This window comes from Nomascus leucogenys, chromosome 8 (assembly GCF_006542625.1).
Source record: "Nomascus leucogenys isolate Asia chromosome 8, Asia_NLE_v1, whole genome shotgun sequence".
In the NCBI taxonomy this organism is placed as follows: Eukaryota; Metazoa; Chordata; class Mammalia; order Primates; family Hylobatidae; genus Nomascus; species Nomascus leucogenys.
The window spans coordinates 89,199,811-89,219,382 of NC_044388.1; the positions used below are offsets into that span (position 1 = coordinate 89,199,811).

The window sequence follows — 19,572 nt, forward strand, 5'->3', positions numbered from 1 at the left end:
TGCGTGCACCTGCATAAAGAAACACTGAAAGAATATATAAGAAACTAATAAAAGCAGTTACCTAAGGGGTGTGAGATGGAATAGGGTAGATAAGGACAGGAAAAGGAGTGAGTCCTCACAATGTAGATCTTGTTACATTGTTTTGATAACTGTGCCATATAAATGTAATTACCTATTCAAAACAAAAGATAAAAACTAAAATGGAAAAGAAAAAGAAAAAGAAAGGTGGTTAATTTCATGTTATGTGAATTTTGCCTCCATTAAAAAAAATTTTTCTTTAAAAAAAAAAAGAAAAGAAAAATAGTTGGAGGCCATTAGTCTGCTAGAAGTTACTATAGCCTTAGAAATAGGTAACAAGAGTTGTTATGACTACAGAGTACAATGGAATCAATATTGGACCATTTTTGTGACTGTTCAAAGATTTGAGATAATAATTATTCTTAAATTTTTTCTGATTCTTTGATTTAACCTTCTGGGTTTAGGAGAGCACTTCAAAACAATTATTTGCTTAATAATTCCTGTTGGATTGAAGATAAACAAGTAAACTAGGGTTGCAGAGATATTAACACCAATTTCACTCCATGCAACTATTCTGTTTCCCAGTGCAGGAGGTGAAGGCCACAGGGCTTTAGAATTTGAAGTGCCTCAGCCGCTGTCTGGTCTACAGGCAGCAAACTCAGAAGCCTTCACAGACCAGGCAGGCCAGCAGCAAACTACCATATGCATCCTTCTTAAAGGCATTCAAATCCAGATTTTACTAAAACAGCATGCTGGCACTCTCATCTTACAATTGGGGAAACACAGAGGCTCAGTGACCTGCTCAATCAGCTGGTGAATTAGTGCAGAGCTCCTCTGTGAGAATGAAATTATAAAGATATGTAATATTAGCAATACTTATGATAATAACAAGAGCTAATGTTTACTGAGCGCTTACAATATGCCAGACACAATACTAAAAACTCCATAGGCATTATTTTATTTACAAGTGATAAAAATCTCTTTGAGATAGGCAATATCTCCATTTTACAGATGAGGAAATAAACATGAAGCTTAGAGAAGCTAAATTGTTCAAGGTCACAGAAAGCACGTAGAAGACAGCGTCTAGGATTAACCACTAACACAATCCTCTGAATAAATAATATTTCTAAAATTGAAGTGCACTTTAACTGAGAGAGGCTCCTCCCTCAGTTGAACACCAGTCTCCTAATAATAATCACAGTGACCACTTATTAAAGACACAATGAACAAAGGCTCTGAACTCAGCACTTTATAAATTATCTCTAATCCTCACAAAAGCTATAAAAAGGGACTATGAGTTCCTTTTAACTAATGAAGAAGCTGAGAATCACAGAAGTTAGACAATTTTCTCAAGGCCACGTGCTTATAAGAATCAAGATTTGAATCCCTATGCAGAAGCTGAGGCTAACTTACACTGACTCCCAAGTAAGGGAAAATGAACAAAGTAACCATTGATTTAGCCTAGAAACTTTTTAGCCTCTTAACTTTTTTTCTCTAACCTACCATATCCTAAGCACATAAAACCTCAGCACAATAGGAGTGAGGGAGAAAAACTCTTTTTTTTTTAAAGGAGAGACGAGGTCTCACTATGTTGCCTAGGCTGGTCTTAAACTCCTGCACTGTAGTGATCCTCCTGCCTCAGCTTTGCAAAGTGTTAGAATTACAGGTGTGAACCACCATACCTGGCCAAGACTCTTATACTTACTGTATTTATTGCAAGTTGTTCACTGAGGGAGTTAGATTTGGTACGAAGAGCTGGCTCCCTGAAAGCAAACAGACCATATTCCAAGATTGAAAACAAAATCCAGAATCACAAGTCCAAATTATATTGGATAAGCAAACTTTTTTTTAAACGTGTGCCAATCTAATGACTGTAAAACAGAATTTTAAATCTTTAGTTTGCATAATCTTTGAATGCTAGTAAAGATGAACAACTTTCCATCTAAATGCTTATATTTACATTTTTTCCATGAGTACATAATTTTGTATTTATGCCCTTTGCTTAGTTTTCTTCCAGAACTTTGTAAGTATTCTTCTGAGTTAGTGCTTTTGTAGCCTATGAATATTAAACCTTTGTCAGAAAAATCTGATGCAAGTATCTTCCCCATTTCCCTGATCCCATTTTTTCCAGTTATTTAAAATTATTTTATTTTAACTATATCTCTATTTCTGAACCCCTCTAAGAATCATTTTTATGAGCCATAAAAGAGCTTGATAACTGCAGTATCTTACCCTGATTTGAAAGGTATTGATGTGGGTGGTGACAAAACAGGATCAGCAGAGAGGTTGTCAGCACCAGGGATGGGAGACGGAGCTGCAGAATCGCGGGAACTAACACTGTGACCATCAGAGCCAGAATCTCTGGCAAACTTCACCTAGTGAAAGAGTCATCGCAGGTGGAATAGGCTACAAATACCCTTCCCCTTTCACCCTCCTTTCATTTTACTTATTCTTCCTTACACAAGCCATTACCTGTTCACTATAAGCAAATCAGAAAATGTAGCTCAGCCAAAAAGACAAAGGTAGTAATCACCTGCAATCCAACTACCGTTATATTATCTGTGTCTGTATATACCTTTTACAAAAATGGGCCATGCTGTTTTGTAATCTGTTTTGCTCACTCACTGACATATTAACTTATTTCCATATCATTAAATATTAATTTGCAACATTATTTTTAACTACTGAAAAGTATATTTAACTTCAAGGGTCAGCCCTTCACTGCTATTATCTATAGGAAAAAGTCTCCAAAGGATTTTAGGAACTAAAGTCATAAATATCTATGCTATTAAAAAGTATATTTCACCAATTCCTCACTGTTAGACATTCAGCTTATTTCTATCATAAGTAATGCTTCCATAAATAGCTTTGTATATGTATTTTTGTATATAATCTTAAATATTTCCAAACTATAAATTAAATTTTAGTTAAATATTTCCAAACTATAAATTAGTTAAAATTGCTGGATAAAAGGGATGCTATTTTGAAAGCTTTTAACCCATTTATGCCGAGTGTTCCATTATTGGAACGCTAAGCTTGTGGGAGTTATTTATATCCTACTGTTCAAGATCATCACCAAGGTCTGATTTTTCACAAAAAAAAAATTTGCAACCTCCAGCATAAATGGGTTAATATATACCATTAAATTTCCCACCAGAAAGAGTGAACTAGTTTATACACCACAGTAGTGTATACATCTTTCTGAACACTCTTGCCACATGGGGTATGATTCTCTACCAGCCTTGTGAATTTAATATGCATATCAATTTGTCATTCTTTGATTATTGGTAAAACAGAAAATTTTTTGTTTCATGTGCCAGTCATGATAAGACTCAAATTGGTTTGTTATCTATCACCAGCCATGATTTCTTCAAACTCAAAGGAAAATTGACAGAGAATATAAAAGCTGTAAAAAAGAAAAAGGCAGCATGGCAAATGTCATTGAAAGAGGGCTAGAGTGACCCAGCAGCATGAGAGTGTCCAGTTAGGAACAGTTAGGAAAGCGTCACTGAGAAGGGAAGCACATCCTTTCTCTGTGACAGGTATAACAGCCACAATGAAGATGACCATAATATTCCCTATTTGTATTGTATTTTAGAGTTTATAGTAACAAACCCTACCACATTTGAACCTAACAAACAGTATAAAGCCAACAGGATCATTTTGGGCAGGGAACAGGTAGTATTAAGTTGACTAAGCACAATTTGCTGCATAGAAACTATATGTATACTCATGTTAAATCTTTTACATGATACAAAAGGTACAGTGACAAAAAGTAAAACTTTCTGAACTCCATTTCCATTCTACAGAAAAAAAAATCACTTCTAATGATTTATTTTAAAGCTTCCAGGAATTTTCTATGAATATATGAGCATATATGTGTGTATTACATATGTGTGTATACACATATATGTACATATGACTATGTACATGTATATGTATATACATATACATACAGACACACACACACATGCACACACACACACATGCATGAGACCATACTATCCGCAATGCTCTGCAACTTGCTTCCTTAACAATAGATTTTTCATATTCTTTAAGAGCTACATAAAAGTCTATGAAAAAAACTTAATTTAACCAGTATCTTAATGATGGACATTTAGGTTGTTGCCAGTTTTTTGCTATTACTATGTGGCAGAGGTAGTCGTAGTAAATCATACACACACACAATCTTTGCATACTTATGTAAAGATATCAAGAGAGTAAGTTTGCAGTCATAAAATCACTAAGTAAAAAGTATATACACTGGGCAGGAGTCACTATTTTACAGACAAAATAAAAAGCTTAGTGTGAAGACGTGACTTTTTTTTTTTTTTTTTGAGACAGAGTCTTGCTCTGTCACTCAGGCTGGTGTGCAGTGGCATGATCTCAGCTCACTGCAATCTCCACCTCCCAGGTTCAAGCAATTCTCCTGCCTCAGCCTCCCAAGTAGCTGGGACTACAGGCGCATGCCCCCACACCTGGCTAATTTTTTGTATTTTTAGTAGAGATGGGGTTTCACCATGTTAGCTAGGATGGTCTCGATCTCCTCACCTCGTGATCTGCCCACCTTGGCCTCCCAAAGTGCTGGGATTACAGGCGTTAACCACCGCGCCTGGCCGAAGATGTGACTTTCTTAAAGTCACAACCACTTCTATACTCTGAATAGAGAGCCAGGAAGGACATAATATTTTGGTCCTTAGATTTCAAAGCTGTTGCTATTTCTGACTACTCCATTTCTACTTTTTCAAAGAAATCTATGCCTGCAGAACCCGGTTTTCAAATATCTTCATTTATTTATTCATTTTATGTAACTAGCAAAGAGACAGGCAAAGGACTCACCAAACAAAACACAGACAGTTTCACTCACCCGCCTAACCTCCACCTCGAACACCAGGATCGAGTCCGTTGCTTGAGTCCAGCCTATTACCCCTTCTGAGCCAACAGCACACGCTGGAGGGACAATAAGCAATCGCTTTCCTCCTTTTTTCATGCCCAGCATTCCATCCTCCCAGCCCTTTAAAAATCAGATAGGAAAAGCTCATCAAACAAGAAGCTCCTCAGAAGACAAAGTGAAGTACAGGAGCAACAGGTTTCACTTATCCACACTTTCAGGCTTACTCAGTGCCTCCAGAGGTTGGGTCTGACTACTGCCCCATGTTGGTATAAGAATATCTAGAATATATCCTCTAAACCTACTTGTAAAAGCAGGCATATCTGGGGTTGCATGAAATATACTTATCTTAGATGATCAGAGAAAATGGGAGGAATAAAAGAACAGCAGTACGAGAGAAAGAAAAGCTATCATTAAAAAGCATGTTTTCGGCTGGGCACAGTGGCTCACGGCTGTAATGCCAGCACTTTGAAGAGGCTGAGACGGATGGATCACCTGAGGTCAGGGGTTCGAGACCAGCCTGCCCAACATGGTGAAACCTCATCTCTACTAAAAATACAAAAAATTAGCCAGACGTGGTGGTGTGCACCTGTAGTCCCAGCTATTCAGGCGGCTGAGGCAGGAGAGTCGCTTGAACCCAGGAGACAGAGGTTGCAGAGAACTGAGATGGTGCCACCGCACTCCAGCCAGGGCGACAGAGCAAGACTCAGTTTCCCCCCACCAAAAAAGAATGTTTTCTAGGAAGTATGGAAAGTGCTTTACATGCATGATCTTGTTTAAGCCCCTCCAAAAACTTCATAAGGTTGTCAGGATTATCCCCATTTTACTTCAATAACTGAAGCCTGTGGAGGTTAAGTAACTAGCCCAAGATCACACAGTTAGTAAGTTGTTAAGCTAAGATTCAACATTAGATCTGTCTAGGTTTGGGGATCACGATTTAACTGCTATGATCTATGGGAAAAAGTCTCCATAGGATTCTGGGAAAAGCGGTCATGAAATGATGGAGAGAACCTTTTTGCCACACAGATGAATGAGTACAGCACGATGCATCATCACTACTATGTCCTGACACCGTAATATACCACATGTGTAAAACATTCTTTATTTTATAAAACACCTGCACAGTTAATAAAGAAAAAATTCACAACTTGAACCCAAGTTCTCGGATTCCAATCCCAGTGCTCCTCCTGCTGCTGTCACAGTTGCCTCCCACAGCGATTGGAAAGTGCTGATTCAAAGCAACCCAGACAGATGAGATTCAACCCTTTATGATAAGTTTCGAGAAGAAACTGTCTCACCTTTTCCCCTGTTAGGCTATAGGAAGGATGAAATAATATTCTCAGAGTCACAGAATGGAAAAGGAAAGGTCAGGACTACAGAAAACAATTGTAACCATCTTCAATATAGTGTCTCATAGATAAAAATCTCCCAAATGCAATGTAACACATTTTCCCCTCGTATTCTTCATCCAGGTATTTCCAGATGTCAAAAAGATAACCTGATTAGAAATTCCACAGGCCGGGCACGGTGGTTCACGCCTGTAATCTCGGCACTTTGGGAGGCTGAGGCGGGTGGATCATCTGACGTCGGGAGTCTGAGACCAGCCTGACCAACATGGAGACACTCCATCTCCACTAAAAATACAAAATTAGCTGGTTGTGGTGGCGCATGCCTGTAATCCCAGCTACTAGGGAGGCTGACGCAGGAGAATCGCTTGAACCCGGGAGGTGGAGGTTGCAATGAGACAAGATCGCGCCATTGCACTCCAGCTTGAACAAGAGCAAAACTCCGTCTCAAAAAATAAAAATAAAATAAAAAAAGAAATTCCACAAAATTTAATCTAAGTTAAACCCACTGCAACTGATAAAACCATAAAAAAACACAGTTAAGCCTTTACCTTGATGACTTTTCCTGATCCTAATTTCAAGCGAAGCAACTTATCTTTGTTAGCAGTGGAGTCGAAAACCTGCAATTTGATTGAAGGAAATTAGGCCAGCCAATTTCAAAAATAATAATAACCATTATGATATTCAACTAACTACATACCAGCACAGTACTTCTGGAACAGGGAATGTCAAATATACTGGGAAGGTAGTTTCTAAAGGATCTGAAATATTAGACCACATCATAGCTAAAGGGTATTATAATGAATATCTCTGAAACGGTGATTTTCCAGGTTTAGGAAAAAAAACACATTACTACAACTGTGTATTTAAGCATTTTTCATCCACAATACACTTTCAAATAAATTATCTCATTTTGATGCTGACACTAACCCTGCCGAGTAAGCAGAGCAAGATCATTAGCCTCCATTCACAAATGGAAAAAAATAAGAATATAAATGACTTGATCAAAGTCAAATTAGTATATAATTGGATCTCGAATTCAGATTTTTCTAAACTCATAGTCTAACGGTCTTTCTCTCATATAATATATTGCTTTTAAGGGCTTAATAATATTAAAACACAGTAAGTTCAATGTATTTACAGTGTCTACTATAAGAAAAACTATAAGGAGGGTCTAAAAAGAAGTTTTAAGACTTAATCCATTAAGAATATATTCAAGTGTAAAACTGGTATAGGAGGACAAGACATACACATGAACAACTAGCAAAAATAATAGTACTGGGGAAATTGGTTCCCACTTTCCCTAAGTAGAAGTGACACGGTGGCACTGAGGATCTTTTACACATTCACATTTCATAATATGCCCCCAAAGCAATTGCAGTGTCTGAAGTGGGGCTCCTAAAATATTTCTATTTGACAATGGCGGCAGTTCACAGTAATAGTAACTTCCCTGGGAATAGCCCTCATGCTATATAAGTTTACAAAAGAACTTGCAGGGTGCATTTTCTTACCTGGCCCAGCACATGATTCTGAAAGAGCCAGCCGGTATAGGCCACTTCCAAAGAATCTCCAACTTCTACAGCAGGGCCGTCTGCCACAATGAGGTCCTGGGAGAGCACTGCATCCAGGGAAGAGGTACTGTTGCACTTAGCAATGCACACCTGCAAGACAAAATCAAAGCAGCATAAATGTAGTTTAAGCTCAATAAGTACTCATTCCTTTATTGCTACTGCTCTTTCTCAAATAGCTTCATCCACTAACAAAACAGATTACATGTTTAGAAGTAAACTGAATGAAAGTCAGTTATCTTGCCAGGAATCAAAGTGCCTAGGAGTATGGCTTTGTAGTCAGAATGTCTGGGTACAGATCCAGGCACTGCCACTTATTAACTCTGTGACCCTGGCCAAATAATCTGTATGTACCCAAGATGGAGATGATGCTTCACAAATCTCATGGGATGGTTATGAAAATTAAATGAGCTAATATAAGTAGAGCACTTGACAAGGTACCTGGCAAATAATAGTAAGTACTTAATAAACATTAGCTATTGGTTATGATACTGATTTACTGTTTCAGTGTTTGGGAACATAGGAAAGAAAGAGGAGCTTCGAAAAAATGTCAGAAGGTACTTCTAAAGACTGCAGGAGAAAGAAGGGCATTTACAAAATCATGTTGCATTTCCAGAATCCACATCAATACCATCTATAGATTTGGCCATATTATCTTAGCACAAATCTTAGACAAAGGAGTCAGGAGCATCTTTGTGAATAATTATTCTATTCTATTTGTGAATAATTATTCTTGGGCTTGTGTTTTAATATTATTAAGCCCTCAAAAGCAATATAGTATGAAAGATCTTTTTGAGTTTAGAAAAATGTGGATTCGAGACCCAATTTTATCAGTGTTTTAACATAGTATCCATTAGGAACTTGCTGCTCATTTTCTTTTAAAGAGTTTCAGAGGCTGGGCACGGTGGCTCACACCTGTAATCTCAGCACTTTGGGAGGCCGAGGTGGGCGGATCACAAGGTGAAGAGATCGAAACCATCCTGGCCAACATGGTGAAACCCTGTCTCTACTAAAAATACAAAAATTAGCTGGGAGTGGTGGTGTGTGCCTGTAGTCCCAGCTACTTGGGAGGCTGGGGCAGGAGAATCGCTTGAACCCAGGAGGCGGAGGTTGCAGTGAGCTAAGATGGCGCCACTGCACTCCAGCCTGGCGACAGAGCAAGACTCTGTCTCAAAAAAAAAAAAAAAAAAAAAAAAAAAAAGTTTAATTATCGTAATCAAATAAAAACAATGAGGCATCTTTTTTTTTTTTTTTTTTTACCAAGTGAAGAAGATCAAAAGAGAAAAAGGATCATTCTAAATGCTGGCAAAGGTACAATGAGAAAATTGACATAAATGTGAAATAGTACAATCTTTCTGAAAAGCAGTGTGCCAAAGTGTATTAACAACCTAAAAGTATCTGGACCTTTTGACCCAATCACTCACTTACTGAAATAAAGCTTATGGAAATATGTAAGGGGGAAAAAAGGACAGACTTCTGTAAAAAATGCTCACCCCAGTATCATTTATTGCAGAGACAGAAAACAATCTAAATGCACAACATAAGGTAATGATTACATCAATTAAGAAACAAATGTTATGGGCTGAATGTTTGTGTCCCCTCTGAATACTTACACTGAAATCCTAATCCCCAGTATGACAGTATTAGGAGGTGGGGCCTTTGGGAGGTAAGTAAGCCAGGAGGGTGGAGTCCTCATGAATGGGATTAGGGACCTTATTCAAGAGATACCAGAGAACTCTCTCACCCTCTTTCTACTATGTGAGGATACAAGAAGAAGATAGTCTGCAACCCAGAAGAGAGTCTCACTAAAACCCAACTGTGCTGGCACCCTGATCTCAGACTTTCAGCCTCGAGAACCATGAGAAATAAATTTCTGTTGCTTAACCAGACTATGGTAATTTGTTAAGGTAGCTTGAACTGACAACATGCATATTATGCAGCCTTCAAAAATGTTTCCAAATAGTTTTTCATGAGGTAATAAAAGATGAGTTACACATTTTTAAATAAAATAAGCAAGATAAAGAACTATTAAAGGACTGTATCTACTTACGTATATTATGCATAGAAAAAAGGAAATATGTTAATAGTGGTTACTTTTGAGTAGTAAGATTGTGAGTGATTTTTTTTAATGCTTTTCTAAATTTTCTACAATGAGTATGAAGTAACTTAACTCTCTCTCTCTTGCTCTCTCTATCTCTTTCTCTCTCTTTCTTTTCTTGTACAGATGGGGTTTCACTGTTGCCCAGGCTGGTCTTGAACTCCTGGGCTCAAGTGATCCACCTGCCTTGGCCTCCAAAAATGCTGGGATTATAGGCGTGGCATGAACCACCACACCCGGCCTAAAACATTCTTTGAAAACACTATTTTTTAAAGATAGTTTTATTTATTCCTTAAGATAATTTATGTAGTAGAAAATTTTTTAATATAGTAAGATTACATTTAGTCTTTCTCTGTTAAAAAAGAAAAAGGCTAAATTGTCAAGCAGTTTCAGTAAGTATTCCTATTACTTTCTGAAATCATACAATAGGCTGAAGTGGCAAATTTAGTGGGTTTTTTATGCTAGTCACTAACAGAACACAGCAGATTATGGGTTTTCTACATGTTTCCCTAAAATTAAGGGAAATCCAAACAAGTATTCTAGCTTTTCACAGGGAGAGTAAGATGTTATCACCTGCTTATTGAACTCCACAGCAGCCTTTTCCGACTCAAACATGATGGACCAGTTCTGTCTCTGGTCATCATAAAAGGTGCTATAGTTATTGGGCCGAACCTGGAGAAAGGAGAAATGTTAAGATAATTCATCCACAAGCAGTATTATACCATATAAACATGACTGCCTAAGCTCATAGAGTAGGGTCGTGACTCAGGTGGACCCAAAGAGAAGTATCAGAGATCTTTCTTCTTCCCTCTCACCCTCTACGATTCACCCTTTAGTCCACATTCCCAGTAGGAGCCAAGAGACCTTTCTGAAAGGTTCTGTTAGATACTCACAAGGACATCCAGAGCTGAACCAGTGGAACTAATTTCTACTAGGTACAATCAGACCAGTCTCTCCTGTAAACCTATCCCAAAGGAGCTAATGATTCCAATATGATGAAGTCTTACCGTTAGCTCAAAGTTCACATGAATCCTAGCAACCGTAACTGGCTGTTGCTGACTGATATAAAGAAGAATCCTATACTGTAGACAAGCAACAACAGATAGAAAAAAAAGAGAGAGAACAGAAGTTAAAAAGCAATATAAAATCAGCAATAAGTATCAAGGGTTGTGCTTCATACAGCTATTAGACTCAAAATCTATTCATCCTTTAAGGCTTCAACTTTAAATTTTATCTTCGCACTATCCATGTTAATCTCTTCTGATTTTGGCCTTACTGTTTAACTGGAATTGGCAATGTCTTCATTCTGTTGGTGTTTTCATTTATACAAGGGGTGACTAAGAGAGAGTGGCTGGTTGTGTAAAAGAAAATACAAATTGTTTTTAAATTGATGAAAATCATAAAATACATGTATATTATACATATATGTGCCCACCATCAACCAGATTAAAAAAATAGCAGAGCATTTCCCACACCACAGGAAGCTCCCTCATGCCCTTCCTAGTCAGTAATCCCCACACTGAGGTAACCAATATTCTGACTTCTATCGCTGATTAATTTTGCTTTTTTTTTTTTTCTTTTTGAGACAGAGTCTCTCTGTCGCCCAGGCTGGAGTGCAGTGGTGCAATCTTGGCTCACTGCAACCTCTGCCTCCCAGGTTCAAGCAATTCTCCTGCCTCAGCCTCCCGAGTAGCTGAGACTACAGGTGCATGCCACCACACCCTACTAATTTTGTATCTTTAGTAGAGACCAGGTTTCACCACGTTGGCCAGGCTGGTCTTGAACTCCTGACCTCAGGTGATCTGCCCGCCTTGGCCTCCCAAAGTGCTGGGATTGCAGGTGTGAGCTGCCGCACCCGGACAATTTTGCTATTCTTAAATTTGTATAAATAGGATCATACAGAGTATACTCTTTTGTCTTGCTTCTTTCACTCACCGTATCTGTAAGAGTAAGCCTTGATACTTCATGTTCCAGTACTTTGTTCTCTTTTATTGTCATGTAGTATTCTATTATGTGAATATACCATAAACTCTTCATTCATTCTCCTGTTTATGAACATTTGAGTTGTTTCCAGCTAGAGGCTATTATGAATACTTCTATGAACATTCTCCATGTCATTTTTTTTTTTGAGACAGAGTTTCACTCTTGTCCAGGCTAGAGTGCAATGGCATGATCTCGGCTTATCACGACCTCCGCCTCCCAGGTTCAAGCAATTCTCCTGCTCCAGCTTCCCAAGTAGCTGGGATTACAGGCATGCGCCATCATGCCTGGCTAATTTTTTTGTATTTTTAGTAGAGATGGGGTTTCTCCATGTTGGTCAGGCTGGTCTCGAACTCTGGACCTCAGCCTTGGCCTTCCAAAGTGCTGGGATTACAGGCGTTTGTCACTGCACCCAGCCTCTCCATGTCTTTTCAAAGACATAGATGTTCATTTCCCTCAACTTAAAGAATGTCCTTTAATGTTCCTTGTAGTGCAAATCTACTACAATGAATTCTCTCACTTTTGTTTGGCTGAAAATTTATTTTGTCTTCATTTTTGAAGGATATTTTTGTTGCTATAGAATTCTGTAATAGGCAGGGTTTTGTTTTCCTTTCAGCACTTTAAAGATGTAATTCTACTGTCTTTGGATTCCAATTACATGGACGTTAGACCATGTCCCACATCAATCTTTGCCCTGGTCTCTTCCCATTATTTCTTCTCTCTGTGCTTCAGTCTGAATATTTTCCATGGAACTGCCTTTGAAGTCACTAATTCTGTCTCCTGCTGTATTCTTACTCTGTTAAACCCATCCAATATGTTCTTAATTTCAGAAACTGTATTTTCAAATCTAGAATGCCATGTGATTATTCTTATAGATTCTAATTCTTTAAATTCTCCATCTTTTCATCCCCTTTGTACTTTTCCTCTATTTTCTTTAAGGTATTATTCCTAGTTGTTTTAAGTGCTTTGTATGTTAACTGCAATATCTAGATTATTTGTGAGTCTGCTCCTCGTTTATTTGTTCCCTTGATTATCAGTTACATTTTCCCACCTCTTCACATGTCAAGTAATTTTTTACCATAGGCCCAACTTGTATATAAAACAACATGGGGGATAAAATCATAAAACTCTTAGAAGAAAACATAGAGGTGAATCTTCATGACCTTGGTTTTGGTAATGGATTCTCAGATAAAACACCAAAAGTACAAGTAACAAAATAAAAAAAACTGATAATAAGGACTTCACCAAAATTAAAAACTTTTGTACATCAAAGGACATTATCAAGAAAGTGAAAAGATAATCTATAAAATATCTGCAAAAAGACGAAATCCAATTTTTAAAATGGACAAAGGGCTTGAACAGACATCTCTCCACAGAAAATACATGAATGGTCAATAAGCAAATGAAAAGATACTCAACATTAGACATTGGGTAAAATGCACATTAAAACCACAATAAAGCACCATTCCACACCTACTAGAATGGCAAGAATTTAAAAATAATAATAATAACGAAATGCTGGCAAGGATGTGAAGAAACTGAAACCCTCATACATTGCTTGTGGGAATGTAAAATGGTGTGGCTGCTATGGAAAACAGTCTGGCAGTTTCTCAAAAAGTGGTACATAAAATTACCATACGAGTCAGCAATTTCCACTCTTAGTATACAGCCAAAATAGGAACTTGACCATATACTTTTATGTCAATCTTCACTATACATACTTTTTTTGTCTATTCCCAATAGACAAAAGGTATAAACAACCCAGTGTCCATCAACTGATGAACGAATGAACAAAATGTGGTATACACCTACAATGAAATATTTTTCAGCCATGAAAAGGAATGAAGTACTGATGCACGCTAAAACCTGGGTGAACCTTCAGGACATTATACAAAATGAAATACATCAGTCACCAAAGACAAATACTTTTATGATTCCACCTATATTAGGTACCTAGAAAGGGCAAATTCATAAAAACAAGAAGTAGATTTGACCTTATGGGCAGCTGGGAAAAAGGAAGAAGTAGAGTTATTGCTTAATGGTTACACTTTCTGTTTGAGAAATGGATAGTAGTGATGGTTGCTCAATCAATACTGTGAATGCAATTAATGGCACTGGATTATGCACTTAAAAATGGTTAAATGGCAAATTTTATCTTATGTATACATATGTATGTGTATATATATATGTGTGTGTTTGTGTATGTGTACACACGCACCCCACAATTAAACAACAAACACAAAAAATACCCAAATTCTTAAGCTAGGATCGTATCACAAAGGTCAAATTTAACAATTTTGAATGGTTGGATTTGCTTTAATGCACAATAGTAAGCAAAATGTGATCATTTACTATATACTTGATATTATAAATTAACATTCAATACAAACAATCATCCTTATCTTCTGATAAAACATTGGACAAGCCAGATGAAAGCCAGCTCATTGGTATTATTTGGGACATCTGAATATATATGAGATGTGGGAGCACTCTCACCTCTCTGGCTGTGTGGTTCCCCAGAACTGCAGCACCAAATTTGCCCTGCTTTACATATTGACCATTTGTGCTATAGAAGGAAGAGAAACAACAAGTATTAATACTTCCCTAAATTCTGCAGAACCAGCTTTGTTTTCTGTCATAGAGAAGTGGGAACAATAGTCATTCAGCCTCTAGACAGGGACAGAGGTGAGCAGTTTAAATTTATTTATTTATTTTTTTTTGAGACGGAGTCTCACTCTGTCGCCAGGCTGGAGTGCAGTGGCACGATCTCGGCTCACTGCAACCTCTACCTCCCAGGTTCAAGCGATTCTTCTGCCTCAGACTCCCAAAGTGCTGGGATTACAGGCATGCGCCACCGCACCCGGCCCAGCAGTTTATAATTTAAAGTTCATATACTACTTCCTTACTCTTTAAATATAAATATCTATCATTCATGCTATCTCAGCGGAGAGGCTCTCTTTGAGCATCTGACAGCTGTTGAGGGTATAAGCCCTCCCTAAAGAGAGTAGACAAGATAACGGCTTTTCAAGTTTTACCACAGAAATCTCCAATTCAGATGTTAAAAGTTCTACTGATATTTTGTCCGTGGAAGGGCTAAATAACCGTTTTGCAACAAACAGAGGTTTTTCGAGAAAAAGTAGAAGCTCAACTGCACGCCCTTCCACCAAACTTCAGAGGGTTTTCCTTCTCAGCAACTTACTATCGATATGCATGGACTGCTGTTGCGACCAGTATTGTGGGAGTGCTCATGGTGGCTGGTGCTGTTTTTGGTGTTGCCTGATTTCCTGAAGATGAACAAGAAAACAAAGTTGTCATTCACTTCTTGCTTTAAACTAATTTTTTTTTTTTTTTTTTGAGACGGAGTTTCACTCTGTCGCCCAGGCTGGAGTGCAGTGGCGCGATCTCGGTTCACTGCAACCTCCACCTCCCGGGTTCGAGCAATTCTCCTGCCTCAGCCTCCTGAGTAGCTGGGATTCCAGATGCGTGCCACCACGCCCGGCTAATTTTTGTATTTTCAGTAGAGATGGGGTTTCACCATGTTGGTCAGGCTGGTCTTGAACTCCTGACCTCGTGATCCATCTGCCTCGGCCTCCCAAAGTGCTGAAATTATAGGCATGAGCTACTGTACCTGGCCTTAAACTAATTTTTAACCATTGAACTAGCTTCAAAATTGATCTTTATACTTTACAGTTAGTGTTGTAATGCTTTTATGATTATCCTTATTTGATCCACAAAGCAGTCCTATGATCTAGTCTGGGGGTGAAGAAACTGAGAGTCTAATCACCCAAGTGCCTCACACAATTATACCATTATAGTGCCTAGGTCTGAAACCCATGACTTCAACTCCCAAACCTCACACCCCAAATAAGTCTTTGGCTAGACAAGGAGTACTGTCTAAAAAGTGAGGTCATAGTCCATCTATTTTATTTTCTCCTTCCAGTATTTTGACAGCTATAATATATGAAAATAAAGTTATTTCCCCTTCCCTGACTTCTAGGGTGGGAAATTCAGTAAGATATTTAAATCACACCCATTAATTAACTTCACAAAGTACTACAGAGTAGGCTGGGTGCAGTGGCTTGTGCCTGTAATCCCAGCGCTTTGGCAGGCCGAGGCAGGTGGATCACGAGGAGTTCGAGACCAGCCTGGCCAATATGGTGAAACCTTATCTCTACTAAAAATACAAAAATTAGCTGGGGGTGGTGGCGTGCACCTATAGTCCCAGCTACTCATGAGGCTGAAGAGGAAGAATTGCTTGAGCCTGGGAGGCAGAGGTTGCAGTGAGCCGAGATCGCGCCACTGCACTCCAGCCTGGGTGATGGAATGAGACTTTGTCTCCAAAAAAAAAAAAAAAAAAGGGACTACAGAGTAACACTAACATTTTCAAATACCATGTTAAGAGTAAATCACATTTATGCTCACTACATGAATGTGATGGAAGAGTAATGAGACAATACTGATGCGGACATGACATGCAAGAACTTATATTTCAAAAGAACTCGTCTGATTTTTTCTGTATTAACACTTTTTTTTCTGATTATAGAGTACAAGTGCATTGTAGGAAACTTAGAAAATACAGAAACACATAAATTAAAATGAAACATTTTTGTGTGTACTTCCAGTTACCTCCTTATAATAAATTCCTTAAAATGGAATTATGGGGTAAAGGAGTATAAAAAATTTAAGGTTTGGTTACATCCTGTGCAACTGTTCCTCAGGCTGGACGAGGTGGCTCACACAAGTAATCCCAGCACTTTGGGAAGCAGAGGTGGGCAGATCACTTGTGGTCAGGAGTTCGAGACCAGTCTGGCCAACATGGTGAAACCTCATCTCTACTAAAAATACAAAAATTAGCCAGGCATGGTGGTATGCACCTGGAGTCCCAGGTACTTGGGAGGCTGAGGCACAAGAATTGCTTGAAACACAGGAGGCAGAGGTTGCAATGAGCCGAGATCATGCCACTGCACTCCAGCCTGAGTGACACAGCGAGACTCCATCTCAAAAAAAAAAAAAAAAAAAAAAAATTCCCTTGAACAGAGAGGGTCTTCTGTATTGCTACTTTATTTATTTGTAAATGCCTAAAGAAAACTGTATAGGCAATCTTGCTTCTATAGCTCCCCGCTAAAAGCATAACAAACTCATAGTTGCTGTCTTCTGATTTAAATAATCAAGTTAGCCAGGTGCAGTGGCCAGGAGTTCGAGGCCGTAGTGCACTGTGATAGCACCTGTGAATAGCCACTACATTCCACCCTGGGCAGCAAAGCAAGATTCTGTTTCTAAAATTAAGTACAATAAAAAATAAAAATAAAAAATCAAGTGTTTTCATTGGGTGGGGACTAAGGTTGTTTCTTTTTCTCCCATTAACTCAGCCACTTTAACTCTGAAGCACACTGCTGATGAAGAGATGTGCCACAGGAAATATAAAAGCATAGCCTACTAGAAATCTGGCCAGGTTATGACTTGGAGAATAAGAGAAGCACCTACAGCAAAACTGCCTAAAGTAATAGGTAATATTTAAAGAAGGGGTCGGCAAACATTTTCTGTAAAGGGCCTATAGGCTGTGGTATAATATGAAATATGTTTGGTCTTTGTCCTCGGTTCCTGACACAGTGCTCCCAAATCCCTTGTAATTTCCTGACTGATAAGAGTGGTAGGAACATCTTTTGTATAATCCAATTTTAGCCAGCATGATAAGGAAGGAGGTCTCTTCTGCTTTAACGTACACAACAAAAGTAACTTTGAAATGACCAATTGTTTTTTGTTCTGTTTCTGCTTTCTTCAGCACTTTTCTGCCTATAAAGCCAACTCCTCTGCTCAGCTCATCACGACATTCCATTTTATAGAATGAAGTGTTGCCCAATTCTAGAATGTCAAATAAAAGCCAATTGAGATCTTACAACTACATGTGTTATAACTGTATCTTTTGACAGTGCTAATGAGGTGACTTATAGTGGGTCCCTAGAGGGGTGGAGCCTCAGGATGGAGCCTACAGCTAACCTATCCAGATAAAAGAAGTGAAAAGTAGGTCTTCCTTCTCTCCAAAACACTGGACAGTGCCTAGTTAGAGTGCCTTGGGCAGAGTTTGGGGGAGCAGTGTCCATATGGGGCAGAAGGCCTTGCTTTCGAACCTCTCCATTAGTTCCCAACAAAGCACACACTATCTAGCTGCTAGGAATCAGGATCCCAGATCTTAGAGAAGCACTCACCACTGGGGGTGAGCTTAGCCAGACTGGTCAAGGATACACAACCTGGCATGTCACTTTTGGAAGGCTGCTAACCCTTCCATCTAACCTGTTAAGGCACAATCCTAGTGCCAGTTGTGATGGCTAATTTTTTTTTTTTTTTTTTTTTTTTTTTTTTTTTTTTTTTTAGACAGAGTCTTGCTCTGTTGCCAGGCTGGAGTGCAGTGGCGTGATCTTGGCTCACTGCAACCTCCACCTCCCAGCTTCAAGCAATTCTGCCTCAGCCTCCCGAGTAGCTGGGACTACAGGTAAGCGCCACCACGCCCAGCTGATTTTTGTACTTTTAGTAGAGACAGGGTTTCACCATGTTGACCAGAATGGTCTCGATCTCTTGACCTCGTGATCCGCTTGCCTCAGCCTCCCCAAGTGATGGCTAATGTTGAGTGTCAACTTGATGGGATTGAAGTATACAAAGTATTGTTCCTGGGTGTGTCTGTAAGGGTGTTGCCAAAGGAGATTAACATCTGAGTCAGTGGACTGGGAGAGGCAGACCCACCCTCAATCTTGTTGGGCACCATCTAATCTAATTTTTTTTCAAACTTTTTAACTTCTTTGCCATTGGTTTGAATTTCCTCCTGTAGCTCGTAGTAGTTTGATCATCTGAAGCCTTCTTCTCTCAACTCGTCAAAGTCATTCTCCATCCAGCTTTGTTCCGTTGCTGGTGAGGAACTGCGTTCCTTTGGAGGAGGAGAGGCGCTCTGCTTTTTAGAGTTTCCCGTTTTTCTGCTCTGTTTTCTCCCCATCTTTGTAGTTTTTTCTACTTTTGGTCTTTGATGATGGTGATGTACAGATGGGTTTTTGGTGTGGGTGTCCTTTCTGTTTGTTAGTTTTCCTTCTAACAGACAGGACCCTCAGCTGCAGGTCTGTTGGAGTTTGCTAGAGGTCCACTTCAGACCCTGTATGCCTGGGTGTCAGCAGCGGAGGCTGCAGAACAGCGGATTTTCGTGAACTGCAAATTCAGCTGTCTGATCGTTCCTCTGGAGGTTTTGTCTCAGAGGAGTACCCGGCCGAGTGAGGTGTCAGTCTGTCCCTACTGGGGGATGCCTCCCCGTTAGGCTGCTCAGGGGTCAGGGACCCACTTTAGGAGGCAGTCTGCCCGTTCTCAGATCTCCAGCTGCGTGCTGGGAGAACCACTACTCTCTTCAAAGCTGTCAGACAGGGACATTTAAGTCTGCAGAGGTTACTGCTGACTTTTTGTTTGTCTGTGCCCTGCCCCCAGAGGTGCAGCCTACAGAGGCAGGCAGGCCTCCTTGAGCTGTGGTGGGCTCCACCCAGTTCCAGCTTCCTGGCTGCTTTGTTTACTTAAGCAAGCCTGGGCAATGGCAGGCACCCCTCCCCCAGCCTCGCTGCCGCCTTGCAGTTCAATCTCAGACTGCTGTGCTAGCAATCAGCGAGACTCTGTGGGCGTAGGACCCTCCGAGCCAGGTGC

The 19,572-nt window shown here is 39.4% G+C and overlaps 1 protein-coding gene across 5 annotated transcripts in view; it reads right to left on the minus strand.

The window, feature by feature from the left end:
- The window catches only part of FKBP15 (FKBP prolyl isomerase 15), a 56,534-nt gene that overhangs the window by 26,020 nt on the left and 10,942 nt on the right, over positions 1 to 19,572 (minus strand). For 3 of the 5 annotated variants that reach the window (XM_030817643.1, XM_030817642.1, XM_030817641.1), the window contains exons 3-11: positions 15,101 to 15,185; positions 14,398 to 14,467; positions 10,929 to 11,003; positions 10,495 to 10,593; positions 7,767 to 7,916; positions 6,807 to 6,875; positions 4,886 to 5,032; positions 2,251 to 2,393; positions 1,724 to 1,781 (exon numbers count right to left, since the gene is read on the minus strand). In XM_030817643.1, coding sequence (XP_030673503.1) covers positions 1,724 to 1,781; positions 2,251 to 2,393; positions 4,886 to 5,032; positions 6,807 to 6,875; positions 7,767 to 7,916; positions 10,495 to 10,593; positions 10,929 to 11,003; positions 14,398 to 14,467; positions 15,101 to 15,185 — 896 coding nt within the window. The remainder of the gene's footprint in view (positions 1 to 1,723; positions 1,782 to 2,250; positions 2,394 to 4,885; positions 5,033 to 6,806; positions 6,876 to 7,766; positions 7,917 to 10,494; positions 10,594 to 10,928; positions 11,004 to 14,397; positions 14,468 to 15,100; positions 15,186 to 19,572) is intronic. The other 2 variants (XM_030817645.1, XM_030817644.1) reach the window with 2 other exon arrangements.